Raw genomic sequence first — 22,838 nt, 5'->3', positions numbered from 1 at the left:
ACTAATAAACTGTTGACAAAAAATATAGATTAAACACAAACTCTGAAAGCATGCTTTTTATTTGGTTGATATAAATTTCAATATTTCTCTTAACGAACTCAATGTGGATCATTTGTCTCACTAATCTATACCTTGCAAGGTCCAGAGCTTTGATACAGTCACTGACGGATTCTTCAGTATCCGATGTTGAGGACACATCCCACAGCTTATTTTGTTCAGAAAGAATTTGGGTGAGGTGATCCCGGGAGAAGTGAGTACCAAGTGCTCTCCTCTTATATGCTTCAGCTTTCTCTCTAAGCTCCTTCACCTGTCACATCAGATCAGAGGAGATTTTTAATATTAGAGGCAGAAATCAGGTACAATATCATTAGCATATGTCATAAAATTTGTTGTTATGCAGCAACAGCACATTGCACTACATAATAAACTGTAAATAACAGTTTATTAAAACTGTTAAATAAACAGTAAATATATATTTTTAAAGGTAAGTAGTGCAAAAAGAGAAATAAAAGCAGTGAGGGAGTGTTCATGGGTTCAATGTCCATTCAGAAGTTGGACAGCAGAGGGGGAGAAGTTATTCCTGAATCACTGAGGGTGTGTCCTCAGGCTCCTGTAACTCCTCGCCAATAGTAGCATAGAAACATCGCAAACATAAAAAAATTACAGCACAATACAAGTCCTTTGGCCCACAATGTTGTGCCGAACATATACTTACTTTAGAAATTACCTAGGATTACCCATAGTCCTCTATTTTTCTAAGCTCCATGTACCTATTCAGGAGTCTCTTGAAAGATCCAATCGTATCCACCTCCACCACCATCACCGACTGTCCATTCCACTCAATTGGAAGACAGCATGTCCTAGGTGATGGGGGTCCTTAAAGATGTATGCCGCCTTTTTGAGCCATCACTCTTCGAAGATATCCTGGATGCTGAGGAGGCTAGTGCCTATGATAGAGCTGACTGAGTCTACAACTTTCTATAATTTATTTCAATACTGTGCAATGACCTCCCCATACCAGACAGAAATGCAGAGAGTTAGATTGCTCTCCATGGTACATCTGTACAAACTTGCAAGTGCCTTTGGTGACTTACCAAATCTAAAACTCCTAATAAAATTTTTCATATTTTATCCAATGTAACCTTGGTATGCTTGGATTGTGCTCATTACAGTGTAGTTGAAAACTTACTCAAATCAGAACGGATTGTTTTCATATAATTGTCCCTTTATCCACAAAAAAATACACTTGTTATTAATTTAGCACAAAGCTTCTAGCATATTTTAATGTTCCTGCTAATTATACTGTATATTCATATAAACTAAAACTAAATCATTTAAATGTAATCAAAAAACTTACCTCTGCATACCAAGGGGAAATTAGGTTAGTATTAGTTCCCTGTGTAAAGAATAGTAGGACTTAGTATAACTTAACTTTTGGAAATTCAATGAAGAATATACATTAAAAATTAAAAGAGATGAAATAACTAGAATTCACAGGATATAGTGATTAAAGCTTTCAATAATGGTTAAGTCAGAACACCTAAAACTTTAAAAGTACATTTAAATTCTTTCAAATATTCACAAGATAACATAATTAAGAATTACCACCAATAATGTATTTAGGTGCAAAAGTTAAGCTACTCATAAAGAAATGACTTTATAAAAAAACAAGGAATTGCACATACTAGCATTATAAGAATGCACTGACATTTATGCAATAAGTACTCTATGTAACTATTTACCTACCTCATTAGATCTATATTCATACTGGACAGGAGACCGAAAATTAGTCTTATATTCAGACTTAACCTTTCTGGAAAAGGCACCAAAATAGAGTTAATTATATCTTTCATCAACGAATGTGATAAATCATTTTTAACAATTGCACATAGTGTTATAAATATAAATATTATGTACCTAAGTCCTTTGTATGAGTAAGCAGGTTTTTGTGATTTCTGTTCGTTTTGACACTGTTTGCCTTGCATCTCTGTTTCTTGATTCTGTTCTCTAGAGGTTGACCCTGTTAACTTAGGAAGCAAAGATCTCAATTTATTATTCTAAATACATGAAAACTCAATCAGATGCAGGCAACAAATAATTTACTCATTTTCTTTTTAGGCAACAATGTAGAAAATAAACTTCCATGCCTTTCTTATATACAATACTCACCTTTATTTTCATACAAAGTATTATTTTGTGGGGAGAGAACAGGAAGCCATGAAAACAGAATTCCAGTGGGCGAGGAGTTTGTGTTTGAAGAATAAACAAGGAAAAGAATATCGGTCTGCATTTTGGCAAGTGTCATAACTTCCAGGATATCCTTTTATATTTAAAAACAGAAGTCCCAGGCTTAATCCTTCGCTGGGTTAAGGGGGTGACAGGCTATACAAGTACCAAGGTTTTCAAGGGGCATCAGGATAAGACTCTCAACTGCGCTGTTTGAGACTCCGACACCACTCAGAGGCTGGGACACTCAGGTCAGTATAAAGGGTCTTTCATATCCAAATCAAACAAGTTCAATCTTGGGCTGATGACAGTACTTAGTTGGCCCAAGTCAGAAATATCTGACCCATTAATTATACAGTTCAAACCCATTCAATAGTTGATATTCTTTTCATGAATAGATACCAGTGTGTTAAATCATATTGGTTGCACATTACTGATAGCATAGTTCTTGATTTTAAAAAAAACTTATATAAAGGAACAGCAAATAATTAGCAAATCAGCAGAAAATTATTGCCTGTTACTAGGAAAAATGAATGTTAAATGGAGGTTATGCTTTTTATAGAATTTTGTTAAGGCCACACTGTTCACAGTTTTTGGCTTTTAAAAATGGATGTTGTTGCATTCGCACTTCAAAGAATGTTTGTTAGACACATGCCTAGGATAACACGTTGTCTTATGAGAAAATGCTTGACAGGTTAAGTCTTTTTCTGCTGAAACACAGAAGGTTAAAAGAGGCAATAGCCTGAACAGAATTAACAGGATGAATGTGGAAAGAATGCTTCCTCTCATTGGAGAGTATACAATTATGTGGATTGCTTCTCTTGTCACCTATTCAAAACAGACATAAAAGTCACGTGTCTTTGGAATTCTCCCTTGCAGTGGAAACAGAATCTTTGACTATCTAAGCCAGAGGGAGAAAGATATCTGATATGCAGGCTATGTAAGGTGGACAGGAAGCTGTATTTGGGATTGCACTCCAATCATCATGATCAAACTGATTGGTGGAGTAGGTTCAAAGGTTCCAGTCCTGCCCCAATTCACATCTTTGTATGTTTAACATACTGTACCAAGGAATGCATTTATTTGTGTTATCTATTTTGAATTAATCCACCTGATCTGGTTTAGATAAACAGTCAGCAACCTGAAACATTGACTCCGTTTTTCTGCAAATGATTTTTTTTTAAAAAGGAAGGGTCCTTTCTCTTGAAAAATAGCTCTGCTTCTCTCTCCACAGAAGCTGTCTAACCTGCTGAGTGTTTCCAGCATTGTCAGTTTTCATTTCTAATCTATCCTGTTGTCAATAAAATGCGCCTGCACATCAATTACAGAACACATTCCCTGTCAATGTGTCTAGCTGGAGAAGGGCAGCAAAAGCATAAAAGTGAAAAAAAATAAACACTAAGAGATTTTCAGTAGATTACAAATAATTTCAGAATCAGAATTAAGCTTAATATCACCAGCATAGGTGATGCAATTTGTTAACTTTGTAGCAGCAGTAGAATAAAAAAACATGATAAATAAAGAGCAAAACAGAATTACAGTAAGTATATGTGTATATTAAATAGTTAAATTAAAATTAGTGCAAAAACAGAAATAAAGTAATAGTGAGGTTGTGTTCATGGGTTCAATGTCCATTTAGAAATCGGATTGGCAGAGGGGAATAAGCTGTTCCTGAATCGCTGCGCGTGTGTCTTCAGCCTTCTGTACCTCCTACTTGATGGTAACAGTGAGAAAAGGGCACATCCTGGGAGGTGGTTGTCCTTAATAATGGTGCCTTTGAGACACCGCTCCTTAAAGATGTCTTGGATACTACAGAGGATAGTATTTATCGCTATTATGAGTAATATTCAATTACCTTCAGTGGAGAAAGACTTCCCATTTCAAATGCTAAAGCTTCTTCTTCAAAATCTTTACGCAAGCGTGGTCCTTTAGGTGGTTGCATACCTTTAAACTGACTTGAATATTCTGTTTCGGTGGTCATCTTACCCTTTTGAAATGGAGGAATATCCGGATTTTTGGTGTAAATAATCTAGAAAGTGACAACATACACTTGCTCAACTATCCAATTTTGGGATATTAATTTATATATATATAAAGAGTTATAAAGTGTTTGTTTCATTTGATCTGATAGAAAGCCAGTGTTGTAAGTGCATCAATCTGATTGTGTTGCTCATTTAGATGATAACACATTTTCTCTTTCATCAAATGGATCAGAATCCTTAAATCTCTTCACCGCTACTAATTATGAATCCCATATGGCAAGTGTCCGTCAAACTGAGATTTGTATATTTGTATCAAACTGAAGTGAAAATACTCATAACTACTCCAAAGGCACTGAGAAAACAGCCATAAGACCCTCATTCTTAACCTTCCACAAAGTTCTCACCAAATATTTTTAATTAATGCCTTCATATGTTTCTGTGTTCCACTGACTCCTCACCCCTAATGATTCTATCTGCCTTTACAAATAAATTTGCTTAACAACATTGCTATCTTTGTCCCTGCTTTAAACTTACTGCATAAATTCAAAGATTCAAGGTTCAAAATATATCTGTTATCAAAGTATCTATGCATTATATAAATCTGAGTTTCATCTTCCCACAGTCACGAAACAAAGAAGAACCATGCAACCTCTTCAAAGAAAAAAATCAACCCTTCCCCCTCATAAAAATACAACAAATCGCACAAACTGCAAAACAGGAATTAAAACACAGAATATAAAACACTAAATCAAAAGGCATATTCAGTTCAGCTCACTGAACTGAGCTGCTCACTACTCACTGACCATCCTGATTTAAATTCACCCAACTAAGCAACAAAAATAGAAGCAATCAGAAAAACTAGAAACACATCATACGTCAATTAGAGTCCACAATCTACAAAATGAATCAATTAAACCTTGCTCTGACACCGTCCTCTGACAACGTCGAGGGAGAAAGATCATTTGAATGCAAGGACGCCTCATTATTCATAATCAACCCCTTCACTATACCATCTATTTCACAGGACTTCTGTTTTCCTTATCTTGGTCATGGTCTGAGTCTGTTTGTATCCCTTGTTAATCTATCTCCTTCCCTCCTTGCAACACCACTTTTGCATCTGAAACTCTCTACCATTTTTCTTCAGTCACAAAATATGCCAGCTTCCCCTCTATAATAACCCACCTCTATCTCTTTGCCTCATCCTACCTGCTATAGAAACACTCATGCTGACTTTTGTTACCTCTCTATTGGACAATTCAGATTCTCTCATAGCCACACTCTCTTTCACTATCAGACAATAACCTGCTGCTATATCCCAACTTGCACCCATGAGATCCAATCACTAATCATTCCTAAATTCCACTGGAGCTTTACATTTAAAATTTCCATATAAAAGTCTCTCCATGGTTTTAACCACTACCTGCTCCTATCTGTAATCCCTTCAGTCACAAGTGCAAGATGCAAAGAAAAAGAAACAGTTACATGTGACATTCGACTTATGAAGTTTTATTTTACCCATTAACCTCTTCAACTCTGGTCTCTTGTGCATTAGTACTCCCTTTGCTTCACCACTGGTGACCATCGTTTTACCATTCAGACATTGTAATCCATAAAGCATGGCCCCCTTTCATTCTGGGATCCTCCTTAAAAACCAATAGCATCTCTGTTTTCATTATCTTGATCATGGGCCTAGTAGTTGTCAATAAGTTATAACCTTTGTCTAATTATACTCTTGTAAGGCACTTTGAATACTTCCTTTTATGAAATACTTTGAATACTTCCTTTTATGAAATATGCTGTACAAGTTGTCATTGCAGTTCATAAACAACATTTCTAAAATCTATATAAGTAAAGCTATTCTGTCAAGAATCTGGCATATAATGCATAGTTCCTCCAGCATTTTGTGTATGCTGCTCTGGACTTCCAGCAGCAGACTCTCTTATGGTTATATAATGTATCTTACAAAGATCATCAAGCATCCCCACTTGCCCTGAATTGGCACAGTTCCTAGATTTCATTTTTACATAAGAAACTCATCATAAATATTACTCCGCTATTTAAGAAGGGTGGAAGGCAGCAGAAAGGGAACTATAGACCTGTTAGCCTAACATCACTGATTGGGAAGTTGTTGGAATCGATTGTTAGGGATGAGAATACTTGGAGGCACATGACAAGATAGGCCAAAGCCAGCATGGTTTCCTGAAAGGAAAATCCTGCCTGACTAACCTCCTGCAATTTTTTGAGGAAATTGCAAGTAGGATACACAAAAGAGATGCAGCAGATGTGGTGTACTTGAATTTTCAGAAGGCCTTTGACAAGGTGCCGCACATGAGGCTGCTTAGCAAGATAAGAGCCCATGGAATTACAGGGGAGTTACTAGCATAAGTGGAGTACTGGCTAATCAGCAGAAAACAGAGAGTGGGAATAAAGGGATCCTATTCTGGCTGGCTGCTGGTTACCAGTGGAGTTCCACAGGGGTCAGTGTTGAAACCGCTGCTTTTTACAATGTATGTCAATAATTTGGACTATGAGATTAATGGATTTGTGGCTAAATTTGCCAATGATACAAAGATAGGTGGAGGAGTGGGTAGTGCTGAGGAAACAGAAAGCCTGCAGAGAGACATAGATAGTATAGGGGGATGGGCAAAGAAGTGGCAAATGAAATACAATGTTGGAAAGTGTATGGTCATGAACTTTGGTGGAAGAAATAAACAGGCAGACTATAATTTAGATGGGGCAGAATTCAAAATGCGGAGATGCAAAGGAGTCCTTGTGCAGGATACCCTAAAGGTTAACCTCCAGATTGAGTCACTGGTAAAGGCGGCGAATGCAATGTTGGCATTCATTTCTAGAGGTATAGAATACAAGAGCAGGGATGTGATGTTGAGGCTCTATAAGGCAGTCATGAGACCACACTTGGAGTACTGTGTGCAGTTTTGGGCTCCTTATTTTAGAAAGGATATACCAATATTGGAGAGGATATAGAGAAGATTCATGAGAATGATTCCAGGAATGAAAGGGCTACTGTATGAGGAATGTCTGGCAGCTCTTGGCGGTATTCGCTGGAGTTTAGGAGAATGGGGGGGGGTCTCATAGAAACATTCCAAATGTTAAAAGGCCTGAACAGATTAGATATGGCAAAGTTATTTCCCATGGTAGGAGATTCTAGGACAAGACAGCATGACTTCAGGGTTGAAGGATGTTCATTTAGAACAGAGATGTGGAGAAATTACTTTAGTCTGAGGGTGGTAAATCTGTGGAATTTGTTGCCATTAGCGGCTGTGGAGGCCAAGTTATTGGGTGCATTTAAGGCAGTCTCAATAGGCCGAATGGCCTACTTCTGCTTCTATATTTTATGGTCTAAACAACCTACTTATACTAACAACTCAAGTGGGAAACTGATTCCATTTTTGTTAAAAAGTGTAAGGTAAAATTAATATCAATACATAACGATACTTAAAAACAACAAACCAATGTTTTTGAACTAACACAACAGTTAAATGAACATCTTTATCGGACCAGGTTAAATTAAGTAATCTTTTTAGTTGACTGAAATCGTCAACTGGATATTTCCTAAGTCGACAGTTAGTAGACTGTTCAATGACATACCTAGCAAGGGGGAAGGTTACCTGTTCTGCAGCCAGTAATGGAGAATTGAGTATTTGATTTTTCCAAGCAAATTGCCGTTGGTACTCAGAGCTTCTCCCTAAACTCCTCCGTGGTGCAGACTTCAATCCTGATTTTTTAAGGAGTGCATAGTTAACCTACAAACAACATAGAATCACAGTTTAACATTGACAGTACAGTATGAAGTGGAAACCTGAATTACTGCACAAAATACACTACAGATAGCAAATCAAAACTTATTGCTTCCAAGACCCTATTGCACATCAGTAATATAAAATACTACGTGTGGTTCACTGGTTTATTGATGAGACAGCAGGGGAGTTGCGTGGCCTCAGCTGTAGCGAGGACTAGCCCTCATGCCATGGACTACCTGTTGCAGCAGTCCAGGAGGGGAGACGCCACAGGCAGTGCGACATGGTGTCTACGTTGGTTTGGTGACAGGTCCCACCCAGCAGTGCTGCTTTCCAGTGTTCATTCAGTGTTAGACCAGCTGGATGTGTGAGTGCATATTCTCTGCAGACTGCTGAGGTCTGGTTCTTCTTGCTGACAACACTCATGCACCATCAATTTGCAAGACGTCATTCAGGGACTTGGGCAATATTTTTTGTGTGACTGAATATATGTTTATTGCCATCTTATATGTGCTATATGTGCCTTGTACTGTGAATGACACTTGGTACTATGTTTTGCACCTTGACCCCAGAGGAACACTATTACATTTGGTTGTATGGTTGAATGACTATTTTTTTTTTCAAAATCTATGTGCTTAAAATCTCATCGCAATCATTTTTAATGATCTGCACTCAGAAACTTAACTGAATGTTTTACAAAAGGTATGATTGATCAGACTTGATGAAAGGTCTCGGACCAAAACATTAACTGTTTACTCACTTCTGAGCTGCTGAGTTTCTCCAGCATTCTGCATGTGTTGCTCTGGATTTCTGTGTTTATGATTCATTATACTTATCATTTTATCATGTAACAAATAAAGATTTAGTAACATAGAAGTATAATAAATTGTCAAGTTAAAAAAGGGTAACATGTTCTTAAAATGAAAGTTCCCTTTGAAAATTATTAAAAGAACCAAAAATACGATTGCAAATACAGAATTTCATTACAACTTATTATATCTTGCTAAAGGGGACTAAAAGCAATTAATAAATCAGCTCAATAATCACTGTTTCTACTTACATCATTACCAACTGCCTTATCTGCAACTTCCTTCTTACAAGATATATTGTTGTCCTTCGATTTGTGTACCTCTACAGCCAAATTCTTATCCTTGAGAACAGTTGGCTCAGATACTGAGTGCAAATGGCAGTCTGCAGACCGTGATCTTGAAACTTTAGGCTCTCGAGGGCCATCAGGTGTTTCACATTCTTTCTGGTTCTCTTGACTCTTCTCAATTGCTTGTCCATTGAATTCAGAAGACTGGAATTTCACATTTGGTGTTGCTTTATGAAATGTATTTCTTGAATTATTACTCCCATTCCAATGAAAAGATTGTGAAACTTGAGAACTATAATATGGCACTCGTTTCTTTGAGGTGAAGTTTGGTTCCCTAGTATTTCCTGAAATACAAATAAAAAAGATATTCAAAATCTTTTTTTATAGTAGATAATAACATAAGAAATAGGAGCAGGAGTACGCCATCCGGCCCATCGAGCCTGCCCTGCCATTCAATAAGATCATGGCTGATCCGTTCATAAGCTCAGCTCCATCTACCTGCCTTTTCCCCCATAACCCTTAATCCCCTTACCATGTAAAAATTTATCTAACTGTTTCTTAAATATATTTAGTGAAGAAGCCTCAACTGCTTTCCTGGGCAGAGAATTCCACATATTCACCACTCTCTAGGAAAACAGTTTCTCATCTCCATCCTAAATCTTCTCCTCTGAATCTTGAGGCAATGTCTCCTAGTTCTAGTCTCACCTACTGATGAAAACAACTTTCCTACTATCTTATCTATCTACCCCTTTCAAAATTGTGTATGTTTCTATAAGATTCCCTCTTATTCTTCTGAACTCCAGAGTATAGTCCCAGGCAACTCAATCTCTCCTCATAGGTTAACCCTTTTATCCCTGGAATCAACCTGGTGACCCTCTTCTACACTGCCTCCAAAGCCAGTATATCCTTCCTCAAGTATGGAGACCAGAACTACACACAGTTCTCCAGGTGCAGCTTCACCAGTACCCTGTATAGTTGCAGCATGACCTCCCCGCTCTTGAATTCAATCCCTTTAGCAATGAAGGTCAACATTCCGTTTACCTTCTTAATAACCTGTTGTACCTGCAAGCCAACTTTTTGCGATTCATACACAAGCGCTCCCAAGTCCCTCTGCACAATAGCATGCAGCAATCTTTCACCATTTAAATAATAATCTGCTCTTCTATTATTCATTCCAAAGTGGATGATCTCGCATTTACCAATGTTGTATTCCATCTGCCTAAATTTGGACCACTCAGTTAACCTATCAATATCCCTCTGCAGACTCTCCACATCCTCTGTACAATTTGGTTTTCTACTCAGTTTAGTGTCATCAGCAAATTTTGCTACGCTACACTCAGTCCCCTCTTCCAAATCATCAATGTAAATGGTAAACAGCTACGGGCCCAGCACCGACCCCTGCGGCACCCCACTCACCACAGAGTGCCAACCGGAGAAACACCCATTTATACCAACTCTCTGCCTTCTATCGGTTAACCAATCCACTATCCATGCCAATACACTTTCTCCAACTCCATGCATTCAAATCTTATTTATAAGTCTCTTGTGTGGCACCTTATTGAACGCCTTCTGGAAATCCAAGTATACAACATCCACCTGTTCCCCTCTATCCACTGCACTCATTATGTCTTCAAAGAAATCCAGTAAGTTTGTCAAACAGGACCTGCCTTTTCTGAATCCACACTGCACTATCTAATGGAACCACTCCTTTCTAAATGTTTCACTATTTCTCCCTTAATGATAGCTTCAAGCATTTTCCCGACTACTGATGTTAAGCTAACTGGCCAATAGTAGCCCATCTTTTGCCTACATCCTTTTTAAAAAAGTGGCGACATTTGCTGTCTTCCAGTCTGCCAGGACCTGCCCAGAGTCTAGAGAGTTTTGATAAATGATTACCAACGTGTCTACTATAACCTCCACCAATTCCTTCAGCACCCTGGGATGCATCCCATCAGGACTCGGGGACATCTACCTTCAGGCCCTCTAGTTTGCTAAATCACTATCTCTTTAGTGACAGCGATTTTATCGAGTTCCTCACCTCCTATTTCGTCCATAACATCCTTCTTTGGCATATTAGACGTATCCTCCACCGTGAAGACCGACACAAAATAGTCATTCAATGCCTCAGCCATTTCCTTATCACCCAATATCAACTTATCGTCCTCCAAGGGACCTACGTTGACTTTAGCCTCTTCCGCTTTATATGTTTATAAAAACTTTTGCTGTTTTTATATTTTGTGCTAATTTACTTTCATACTCTATCTTCCCTTTCCTAATTTCTTGCTTAGTTGTTCTTTGTTGCTTTTTAAAGTTTTCCCAATCTCCCACTACTCTTTGCGACTTTGTACACGAGCTTTTAATTTGATACTATCTTTTATTTCATACTGTACATACTATAGATTATCCCTCACTATAACAGTGTATCAATGATTTGCATATTTCTAGAAACATTTGTGGTCAAAACTACTTTCAACTCCTACAACCTATTCCCTCCAACTCTCTCACCAAACTGTTGATGATCAGTTAATACAACTTTCTTCGCATCTGCATCCATATATCTCATAATGCCTTCACATAGTACCACAGAAAATTCATCTCAATTGTGGTTAGTATACAATTGTAAAATGTTTTCCCCCTTTTCTAATGTCTATGAAAATGGGAAGGCAGCAACTTTCCTATCCTTTCACTAAAAAGTGTTGCTACCCTGTCCAAATCTCTAATATCTTTCCAAAGATAGTACACTCATAATAGTATGCAGTTCCTTATAAACTTATGATGACTCTCAGACATTGCAATATTTTAAGAAGACAGTTATCCCATTTGGCCTTAATGTGACCTTTCTGTCTACAACTGTTTCCCTATACTGTAGAATGATCTGCACCTTCCATTTCTCTGTCCACTGTGGTAACCTGTCTGCTTACTCCTGCATGCTTCTTCATAGTTTGGAATGCCCTTGAATTTTGGCTCACCATCATTGTAAAATTTCTTTACAAGAATTATGAAGAATAATGAGACTAAAAGGATAAATAAACTAGAATCATAAAATAATCTAGCATGAAAACCTTTGGCCAAACTCGTCCATGTTGGGCATGGTGCCTACTAAACTAGACCCATCGGCCTGCATTTGGTTCATATTCCTCTATACGCCTCCTACCCATGTCATTCAGATATTACTATTGTATCTGCTTCAAGCACTTCCTCTGGCAGCTCATTCATATGTGTACCATCCACTGTGTAAAGAAATTGTCCCTCAGGTTCCTTTTAAGTCTTTCATGTCAACACCTCTACTTCCTCATGAGTCTGCGGAGGTTCGGCATCTCATCAGAAACCTGAGCAAACTTCAAAAGATGTGTGGTGGGAAGTGTACTGATCTGGCCTGGCATGGGAACATCAATGCCTTGGAGCAGAAAATCGTACAAAAGATAGCAGATTCGGCCCAGTACATTATGGGTAAAGCCCTCCCAACCATTCAGCATATCTACATGTAACACTGCCTTAGAAAAACAGCATCCGTCATCAAAGATCCTCACCACCCAGGCCATGCTTTTTTCTCACTCCTCATGCCTCAGGACTCACACCACCAGGTTCAAGAACAGTTTCAACCATTAGGCTCTTGAACAAAAGGAGATAACTATACTCATTCTATTTCTGGTGTTCCCGCAACTGATGGTCTCACTTTAAGGACTTTTTATCCTGTTATTTCATGCTCTTGTTATTTATTGCTATTTGTTTATATTTGACAATAGACAATAGGTGCAGAAGTAGACCATTCGGCCCCTCGAGTCTGCACCGTCATTCTGAGATATTTGCATAGTTGTTGTTCAATGATTGTTTACAGTTACTATTCTATACATTTGCCAAGTATGCCCACAAGAAAAAGAATTTCAGATTTGAATGTGGAGACATGTATGTACTCTGATGATAATTTTTTCATTGACTTTTGACTTTGACCTCTCACCATAAACCTATTGTTTATTTAGGGAGACTAAAACTAGAGAGAATATCTTTGAAATTGCAACATCAGCAATTTCTTTATCTACTGAAACCATTCAATCTGATGAGTACTTCCAACATTATTTTGGTTTTCAGTACAATATAACAAAAGTTGATTGTTTTGAATTTATTTGGTACTTTTAGGACTTTGGATGGTTTGATTCCATCTTAGTTTTGTGGGTTCTAAAGTGACTGATGAATCCAATATGAGCCTGCATTTTCTGGCACAGATGATGCAAGTAGTAATTGACTAGTCAAGCAATTGAGTTGTCTGAGAGGTGTACATTCCTTTAGCTCCAAAAGTAGATTCACAATCCTTACAGCCCAAATACAGCCTCTCCATTTTGAGTACTTATGGGCCAGGGATATCCATGACTTAATGGAGGCTTTAAGAATATCTTTGTTTTTTAGTTATCTCCTACTCATCTCATAATGTCTCACAACAGATACTTTGCAATAGAGTGCCTGCTTTGGAATTCTGGAGTTAGTCATGCAAATTATATGGCTTATTCATTAGAGTTGATTTATGAGTCCTCAGCATTGGGAACAGTAGCCTCGGACAAGCTGTTGAATCAGTTGGTTTCTCTTGCCTGCTGATTTGTAGGATGTTTCAGGGAGAGCATTGGTGGTGTCTCTCTGCCTGCTGGAAGTCTACGTTGCATAATTGTTAAAGACAGCAAACACTACTGATCATCACACCCTTTGTGATAGGTTTAAAAAACCTGTTCTTCAAATACCCCTTTCCTAAAATGTACAATTGTACTGTCACACTGAAGGAAAAGGTGAATTTCATTATTGCTACTGACTTCCAAGAAATGTAATGATGTAATGCTGAGACTTTATAAAGAACTGGTGAGGCCTCACTTATAGTATTGTGAGCAATTTTGGGCCTCTTATCTTAGAAAGAATGAACTGAAACTGGAGAGGGTTGAAAGGAGATTCACGAAAGTGATTCCAGAATTGAATGGCTTAGCGTATGAAGTACGTTTATTGGCCCTGAGCCTGGATTCACTAGAATTCAGAAGAATGAGGGGTGACCTCATTGAAACCTATCGAACTTTGAAAGGTCCTTAAGTCAAGTCGTCACTTTTTATTGTCATTTAGACCATAACTGCTGGTACAGTACACAGTAAAAACAATTAAAGAGTGGATGTAGAGAGGATGCTACCTATGATGGTAGAGTCTACAGCCAGAGGACACAGCCTCAGAATAGAGGGGCGTCCTTTTAGAATGGAGATGAGGAGAAATTTCATTAGCCAGAGAGTGGTGAATCTGGGGGATTCTTAGCCATGTGCAGCTGTGGAGGCCAAGTCTTTATGTATATTTAAGGCAGAGGTTAATAGATTCCTGACTGGTCAAAGCATGAAGGGATACGGGGAGAAGGCAGGAGATTGAGCTGAGAGGATCAGCCATGAAGAAATGGCAGAGCAGACTCGATGGGTCAAATGGCCTAATTCTGCTCCTAAATCTTATGCTCTTAAATGTGTAATGTTCCAAGTTTTTTGTATGAGAACAGAGTTGCATAGTGAGAGAAAAGTTATTAAAGAACTTTTGCTTTACAGGTATGTAATGTGTTAGACATGTTGGTTTTGACTAAAGGAAAAATGGCTGGAGTCACTTAGCACTTTAGTGCAAGGATGTTTATTAGATCCATCAAAAAATCAAACTTACTGTCAATATTTACAAAAAGATATTCACCAGAAAACTCAATATTAGTTCCATACTTTGTCCAAGGTGAACGCCTGGCAATCCCAATCACTATCTCCAACTGAGAGACAAGAGCCCCAATTATTAGGCAGCAGGACATACCATATTTAATTACCCACAAAGTTAACTTAAGACTACACCTGAATTAGAATATGATGCACCCCACAATGTAATTACAATCATATTACAAAATAAAAAGAAGTACCAACCTTAAGTAGAGTATACAAACAACACATACACATTTACACATCCCTATTACTAAAGAAATGGAATATTCTGCTGTGTATGGCAGGAAAGTCATCATAAAGCCAACCTGAGCACATCAGCCATTATGAGAATATACAGGGGAAGACACTGAAGTGCACACACTCAGTGCAATGACAACAGAATGACAAGGGTGTGTGGAGTGTTCACTCCATCGCAAAAGGCCATGCCTATTTTCTCATATACTTTACTGCACATCAGCCTTGGCCTTCAACCTGCACATTCACAATTGTCATCTGCATACTTCAGCCCAATGAAAAAGGTTGGGGTCATGACAGTGATGTCGGTTGCACTATTTCCATACATCCTACAAACTAGGTCTCCCCCATTGAAAGCTATTTCGAAACAAGCTGCAGCCGCAGAGTGAAAGATTGGGAAAATTATTAGAGCCATTACAGCAATTTGGTTAACATCACAGTTTGGATGCTGAGGTTTGCACACAAAATAAACAACTAAACTAAAGTGGTCCTTGAGGAAACCTATCCTATTGAAGTCTTACCAAGCAGTTCTGAAGGGACACCTGCCCATGGTATTTTCTGTTTAGAAACAGGACTACTAGAGCGTGATCTCTTGGATTCGTTCCAACTGAAGTTACGTTTGTATTCACTTAAACCCTAAAAAGAGTAAATAGACAGCATAAAGTTTAATAGTAGGATTGAATATCAGCAAAAGTTGGAATTCTGTCAAATATCTGTGCAAGATATCAAAAAGTAATGTTTCATATACAAGGAATTACTTTTAAAACAGTTATTATTAGTAGATAGTACAACAACAATTTTCACTTATAAGAATCATTTATAATTTTTTATGGAATTGATTAAAGAATAAAAGTTGGCCTGGCACAGGAGAACAGGATTGCAACCTGGGGCTGGGTATATTGCTATGGTTTGCAGCATGACACTTAACATGGTTTTTAAAAGCTATTGCACCTGCTTTGTGAAAGCTGGGTCCTCTGCAATTGTAATTTACTTTCAACCTACAAAGAACATACTTCTCTGAGAGATCCCACCACCCGGAGAGATGCATTGCCTTTGTCCTGTCTTGGACATGCTGCACCAACCGTCGCCACTTGGGCTATAAACGTGCTGGAGCAGTGTGTGGTTAAGTGCCTTGCTCAAGGACACACACACTGCCTAGGCTGAGGCTCGAACTAACGACCTTCAGATAGCTAGCCCACAGCCTTAACTATTTGGTCACGGACCAACACTTTCTTTCTTTCTTTCACTTGCAACACTTGCTTTGGAGATGTTTTTGGATTCCCACCCACACTAATGTGTGCCTTTCTGATTACCTACCACTTGTCGCTCCTCTCAAGGAAATGCATCCTTAATCTTTCCACCAGAACACTGTGTTTCTGATATACGCTCTTTATCTCTCCATTTCCTCAAGCATTGCATTCTATGATTTAGGTGAATAATGTACCAGATAGTTGTAGTAAATATTAATTTAGTTTGGTAACTGCCATATTCACCTTGCTCACAAACAACTACACACCTTCACTTCTACTCTTCTTTCTGTCCTGAAACCAGTAAAGAATTCATTCTACAAAATGCCTGTGATTCTGCATTCTCTAACCTTGTTCATCAGTCAATGGTGCAGCACTGTCAGTGTCCATTTGACAATCTGAATCCACTGCTTTACCACTCACTGTTCTCTCAGTTGGCTTGTGAACTGTCTTCGGACGTGCCAATTTCCTTCCTCGCCTACAGAAAAACATCCTGAGTCCTCCATAAAACCGATCTGTTCATAATCTTGATCTCAGCTTTAAAGCAGGAACATATGGCTTATTGGATTATATTTGTCTGCAAACCTATCAGTAATAAATGCTGTTTTACATCTGATACTTTTCCCATCTTCCAGTCTTAACCATTTAATAAGGTATAATTTACAAGTGAAATATTTGAGTATAACCTGTTCTAACAATATCCTTTGGGACAAAACATCAATTAAAAATTATCATCAGACCGTAAGCAACGCCAGATGGTGAATGTAAATATAGGTCTTGCGCTGTGGTAGCTGGATTCAATCCTTTCCAGGCTTTATATAATCCTGGGAAGTCATACTGTAATATTAATCTACTAAAGCATGGCTTTGCAGGATTATATGTGAAGTAGAAACCACAGCGATTTTCATTTTTACCCTGGTTATGATGTGACGTCCATAACCCCTTTTAAAATATGTGGGCTCCCCCACCCACTCCAGAGTCTGCTAAGTTTCAGTGTGCAAACTCTGTGCTAAAGCGAATAACAAATTCTGTTCGTCACTTCATGAACATCTTCAGAGCAAAGCTACGCTCGTGTGACATATAAATACCGCTACGGTACAAGGTGTCTGGAAAGCTGGGCACCGTTTGGGATGGGAAGCAGCAGGGCCTGGGGTCTGGCCCGAGGCGACACCCGCCTCTGCCAGCATAGTTAAACCCCAAGCGTACAAGAGCCGAGGTCTTACCTTGAATTTCGCGGGCATTCTGGATGCAGGATTGCCAGGGTGTCGGGGTGCAGTGCTACCCCTACCCCTGTCAACTCACAGACAGACCTGACCGCCTCTGTTGCTCTTCCCCGTTTCCCTGGCGAGAGCGGCGTCTCCCCCGAATGCGCATGCGCGGGCTCTCGGCCAATCAGGAGCCTGGTTTCTCAGCACTTCATGCTTAAAGAGACCGCGTACTTTCACCAGCGTGAGAGGCCGTTTCGGTACTTGTTCATGCTCTTGCGGCGAAATTCTCCATTCTAAAAACAGAAAGACATAAGACTGGATTACTTGTCATCGTTGAACAGTGAACCTCCATGAATAATCAATCTGAAGCATCAGAGTTTGAACTACGAGCTGCAAACTTGCCGTATCTGGTCGCTCAGTTTCGTTGTCGAATTGTGTGCTAATAGACCAATTCATCTGCGATTCATACTTTGTAGCCCACATTATGTAAACTTTGCTGCTTTGTGCCAGGCTATTAAATGTTTTAGAACGGTGTCACCACACTTCGTAATCTTGCATTTAACACCCTACACATACTAATTTCCCACGATTAATAACAATATAAAATAGGTATACACAACATTTATACTTTTCATGCAGGATATTTCTGATAAGTGAATTAGTATCTCTTGGCAAGTTTATTGCAGAATTTGTCCTAAATTTCTGTATAACTTTGGATAGTTTTGGCAAAAGCTGTCATGTTTCGTAAATTATTGTGTTAGTTTCTGCTGCACCTTAGCCTAAACATGCAATGAAACTAAAACAAAAAAACTATTCATTAAGAGCGCGTTTTCAATCCATGACAACCAATCTTTGTAAGCTGATGTAAAGTTGCTAGATGTGAGCAATAATTGATATTAAATATTTTTCCAAAACTACATAATTCGTTTCACTAACTGGAGAAAGTTTGCAGATACTGGAAATCCAAACAACACACTCAAAATGCTGGAGGAACTCAGCAGGCCAGGCAGCATCTATGGAAGGGTCCTGCTGAAAGGTCTCTGCCTGAAACATTGACTGTACTCTTTTCCAGAGATGCTGCCTGGCCTGCTGAGGTCCTCCAGCATTTTGTGTGCGTTAATTCGTTTCACTAATCATTTAATGATCAATGGCATCAAATATACTTAATTTTATAGAAATCCCAAAGGCATCTACATAAGTTATTTTAATATGACCTGGGGAAACGGGAGAGAAGCTGAGCTGATTCAGATAGAGATGGCATTGCACACTGTGGCACCCTGATATCTCTTTCATTACTTTTGTTTCCCCAACTCGCTCAACCTGATCATAAAACCCACAATAGATTAATTAATATGCATCTACATTGTCAGTGAAGATAGGTGAGGGAAGAGAATTCGTTAGACCATAGTTGCAGAAAAATAAAATCTCTATACTCAATAGATTATCAAAATGTTCCTCTTCTAGTCTGTTTCTGGATTTTCATTTGACTGAATTCATAACACTGAATCCATGTTTACAGTCAGCTCTATAAGCTTGAAATTTTCCAATGATGTCAAGAGGTCAGAATATAGAATTTTTCACATCAAACCACCACCAACTACAACTCACAACACAAGTAAACAATGTTAGGCAGTCAAAACAACTGAAAGACACAATGGGAAAAGTAAAATGTTTCGACTAGATGGCATCGGCATTCATCATTAACAATGAGCTACCAACTTCCATGCAGCATTTAACATCATAATTTGTAACAGCGATATGAATTGAAACACTGGCAATGTAAATACATTGAAGCTCTGAAACATTTCCAAGTAAAGGTTGTGGTACATTTATAATTTAGAAAAATTATGGATTATATTCATTAATACATAATAAATTACAGAGTATTTCACAATTCTATTAACATATATTTCAAAATTATATTAGCATAATTTCAAAATCATGTTAACATTATATTAAAAAGTTCCAGTTGCACAGCAACAAAGGCCATGTGTGAAGGAGCACTTCAGTTACTGCACGGTAGCACACCCACATAACTTAGAGGGAACAGTGACACACTCATTTGTTTTCATTGGAATAAATCAATTTCATCTGTAGCTGAATAGAAAGTGAATTAAGTGAAGGTATGAATGTATTTTAAATGTTAAGTATTATTAATATAAATAACACATTTGATACCTTCTCTCTAAAAGAACAAATCTGAACAGCAAACTAACAGAATTGACAGTCTTCAAAATTATGAAGGATGTTTGATAGTACAGCTGTAGAGAAGATGTTTCCATTTCTGGGAAACACCTGAACTGGGGTCATAGAAATATCATTTAGACCTGAATAAATACAAAAGGAATACAAGAGAATCTATTTACCTGGAATACAGGATGTGATACCTTCAGGAGTACATAAGTCAAATAGTTTAAAAAACAGTTTTGGGGAAACCTGGATAAACCCATGTGGAAGAAGAATAAATAGATGTTTATCATCTTGAATGAAAAACTATGATAAGTTCCTATGGATCACAAATGTTCTCTAATTTCTAAAATTACTCAGCAATAGAGCATTATGTTTCTCTGAGTCCCCTGGTGTTCAATTTTTTTAATTATCAGTGGTACGTTCTCTTCACTCATTTTTCAGTCAAGCACGCTTAATGCTGATACATGGAATATGCACTGCTATTTATCCATCTGATTAGCTCAGTCATTAATCATACAGCACAGCAAGAAGCACTTCATTCCCACCTGCTCCCCCCTCAACCCTCTCGTCTGACCTTCAAGCACCTATCTAATATTAAACCCATTTACCAACACTTGGTCCGTAGTCCTCTATGCCTTGACAATTCAAGTTCTCACCTACATTTTTCAGGTGCTAGGACAGCACTTTGAATGGGATTTATAATGTTGTCTTGCGTGGAACATAAGCTGAAAGAGTTCATATTCAATTAACTAAACTAAATTAACATCCATGAGTTGACTTATTCCTGACCCCTGTTGGAAATAACTTTCTTTTCATAGAATCAAGGTAATTGAATCCAACTGATTTATTATAAGTGGTGTTGTCTTCACTCCATCTTTGTTTCTATGGTAACATTCACTCAAAGCTGCCAGGAACAGGTTAGTTTGCTTGGACTTCAGGGTTTGACTTTTGCTTGTAAAAATTTTTGTTTTGTTCCCTAGAAGATAATAATAAAATTGATTCAAAATGAGACCTTTAAGAACTTTAATCGTAACAGCGGGTTTTAATTAAGTTGATGCAAAAATGCACTTCGATGTTACTCATCCTTTATCATCAGAAGGGCACTAAATATGGAGCACAACAGATGTGCTGTTTATAATTCTGATTACCATTGAAAAGCTATGATTTAAAACAAAGTAAGACTGAAATATAAGGTATTCAATATTTATGATTCTCTGTTGTGCATTGCCATTTAGCTAAATCTCATGCTGTGACTGCCTTAATGAATTTAATTGATTTCTAATGTTTAAAGGTATATATATTTTGGAATTTTTAACATAAGCTGCTGTGTATAATTGTTTTTGAATGTAGATGAATTGAAACTAAACAATATATAATGCTTATGTGATCCTTCACTGGGCTGTCAGGTTCAATGGAAACGTTGCAACTGCAGACTGATGCCTTGCTGCAGCCCAATCTCTATTCTGTATCTATCACATTTATCTCTAAAACTACTGAAATGCCTGTAGCAGAGTAACCCATGTGGTAATTAAGGTTTTTGATAAGAACACTGGTGGTCAATCTTCTGGGAAAGCGGATGTGAGAATAAACACGGCATACATATTAAGAATTCTTCCCTTTAATTAAAAGTAAATTATTTTTGCTCTATTATGCTCAATGACTGAAAAATTAATCAAATGTTAACAATTACTTTCCCTCATTTATTTGCTATATACAGAATTGTCAATTTCCATTTCCATTAACACGATTGCCACAGAACCTGAGATCAGACACTTTGCTTCAAGGCTCAGCACATGACAGAACATTTTGCAACATTTTGGCAGGAGTAGGTTGAGCATCTATTTTAAACCTTAAAAAAGTCACGTTATTTTCCAACTTCCAGGTTGAACCTGGTTCCATACTTTGAAGTGAATATGCAATAAAGTGGACAACTTTTATATTCAAGACATAAGATTTCACGGTATCAGGTCAGGTATCATATCAGTTTCGGGTTCAGATTTATTTATCACTTTCACATTGAAACATTTGGGTGGTAAGATGGCGATACATCTCTACCAAAGAAGGTGTAAGGTTCTCCTTCCTCCGCTAGACTGCAGGTTGCCTTTGGGCAAGGTGTAGCACCTGCTTGGCCTCCCAATCAGGGTCATGTGAAGCCATGGGAGCAGGTGGTGGGTGGTCATAGGAGCAGTTGGTGCAGAGCACAAGTCCTGGTTATGCAACCACTGATGCCAAGCAGACAATCTCTGAAGAGTATTGATAATGCCTGAGGTCACCCATCTTGTGAAGATGCTGCCCAGAAGAAGGCAATGGGAAAGCACTTTAGTAGAAAAATTTACCAAGAACAACCATAGTCAAGTTAAGTAATTTGTTATCATTGATAAATCTGTGCAGTGAAATTTGTATCTTGGTGATATTTGATGCTGTGGTGTTAGCCAAGCTTGCCAATTACAAACGTTTGTAGTTTGCAGATGTTTCATCACAGTCGAGGTAACATCAAGTTAGGAGTTCGTAGAAAGACCAGCCAAAAGAATTTAAAGGTCAATTCAAGGGGTAGCCAATCAGGACCAAGGCAAGCAAATGTGCACAGGAGCCTATATAAGTGTAAGCATGCCCAGAGAGAATCATCAGCAACTGCAAGTGGTGATGAAACATCTACAAGCTAATTGGCAAGCTCACTGAACACCGTAACATCAAATGCCTCAACCCGAGCTACCAATATTCACCACCTTGGTGATATTTAGGGATAAGATTCAGATTTTCATAGAACTCAGAACTTGTCCATCCAGCACATTGTGCCTCAATCCTTCTCTGAACTGCACTCAAATTAAGACTGGTTTTACTTTTGTGTTTTACATTTCAAATGGATGTTTTACAGTAACTATTGTTAAAGTCAAGTAAAATCAATGCAGGGTCTTCAATGTTTATTTGGGGTTATGGAAATATGCAATATCAGTACTTCAAAGTGCGGGTTGAAATCCATGTATAGGATGAAGTTGCCACACCTGGCCATTAATTATTCACTAGATGTGCAGGATAAATGAAACGATTAGATAAAGATTGGCTTTATTAGTCAAACGTACATCAAGGCAGACAGTGAAATGTCTTGTTTGTGTCAAGGCCAAACAGTCTGAGGATACACTGGGCCAGCCCACATTCTTCTGGTCCTACGTAACTTGCCCATCATCTACT

The 22,838-nt window shown here is 38.2% G+C and overlaps 1 protein-coding gene across 1 annotated transcript in view; it reads right to left on the bottom strand.

Annotated features, from left to right (window-relative positions):
- mdm1 (Mdm1 nuclear protein) overlaps window positions 1-17,613 on the bottom strand; it is a 30,756-nt gene extending 13,143 nt beyond the window's left edge. Inside the window, exons 1-9 of the mRNA XM_059978342.1 lie at window positions 17,475-17,613; window positions 15,526-15,640; window positions 9,027-9,406; window positions 7,838-7,972; window positions 4,082-4,255; window positions 1,918-2,027; window positions 1,747-1,813; window positions 1,358-1,396; window positions 132-307 (exon numbers count right to left, since the gene is read on the bottom strand). Of these exons, the coding sequence (XP_059834325.1) occupies window positions 132-307; window positions 1,358-1,396; window positions 1,747-1,813; window positions 1,918-2,027; window positions 4,082-4,255; window positions 7,838-7,972; window positions 9,027-9,406; window positions 15,526-15,640; window positions 17,475-17,492 (1,214 nt within the window). The 5' untranslated portion in view covers window positions 17,493-17,613. The remainder of the gene's footprint in view (window positions 1-131; window positions 308-1,357; window positions 1,397-1,746; window positions 1,814-1,917; window positions 2,028-4,081; window positions 4,256-7,837; window positions 7,973-9,026; window positions 9,407-15,525; window positions 15,641-17,474) is intronic.
- Between the last annotated feature and the right edge of the window lie 5,225 nt (window positions 17,614-22,838).

The sequence above is a fragment of the Hypanus sabinus genome, chromosome 8, assembly GCF_030144855.1.
Source record: "Hypanus sabinus isolate sHypSab1 chromosome 8, sHypSab1.hap1, whole genome shotgun sequence".
Classification (NCBI taxonomy): domain Eukaryota; kingdom Metazoa; phylum Chordata; class Chondrichthyes; order Myliobatiformes; family Dasyatidae; genus Hypanus; species Hypanus sabinus.
The sequence above is the reverse complement of the archived record's forward strand: the minus strand, read 5'-3'. Positions and strand labels throughout refer to the sequence as shown.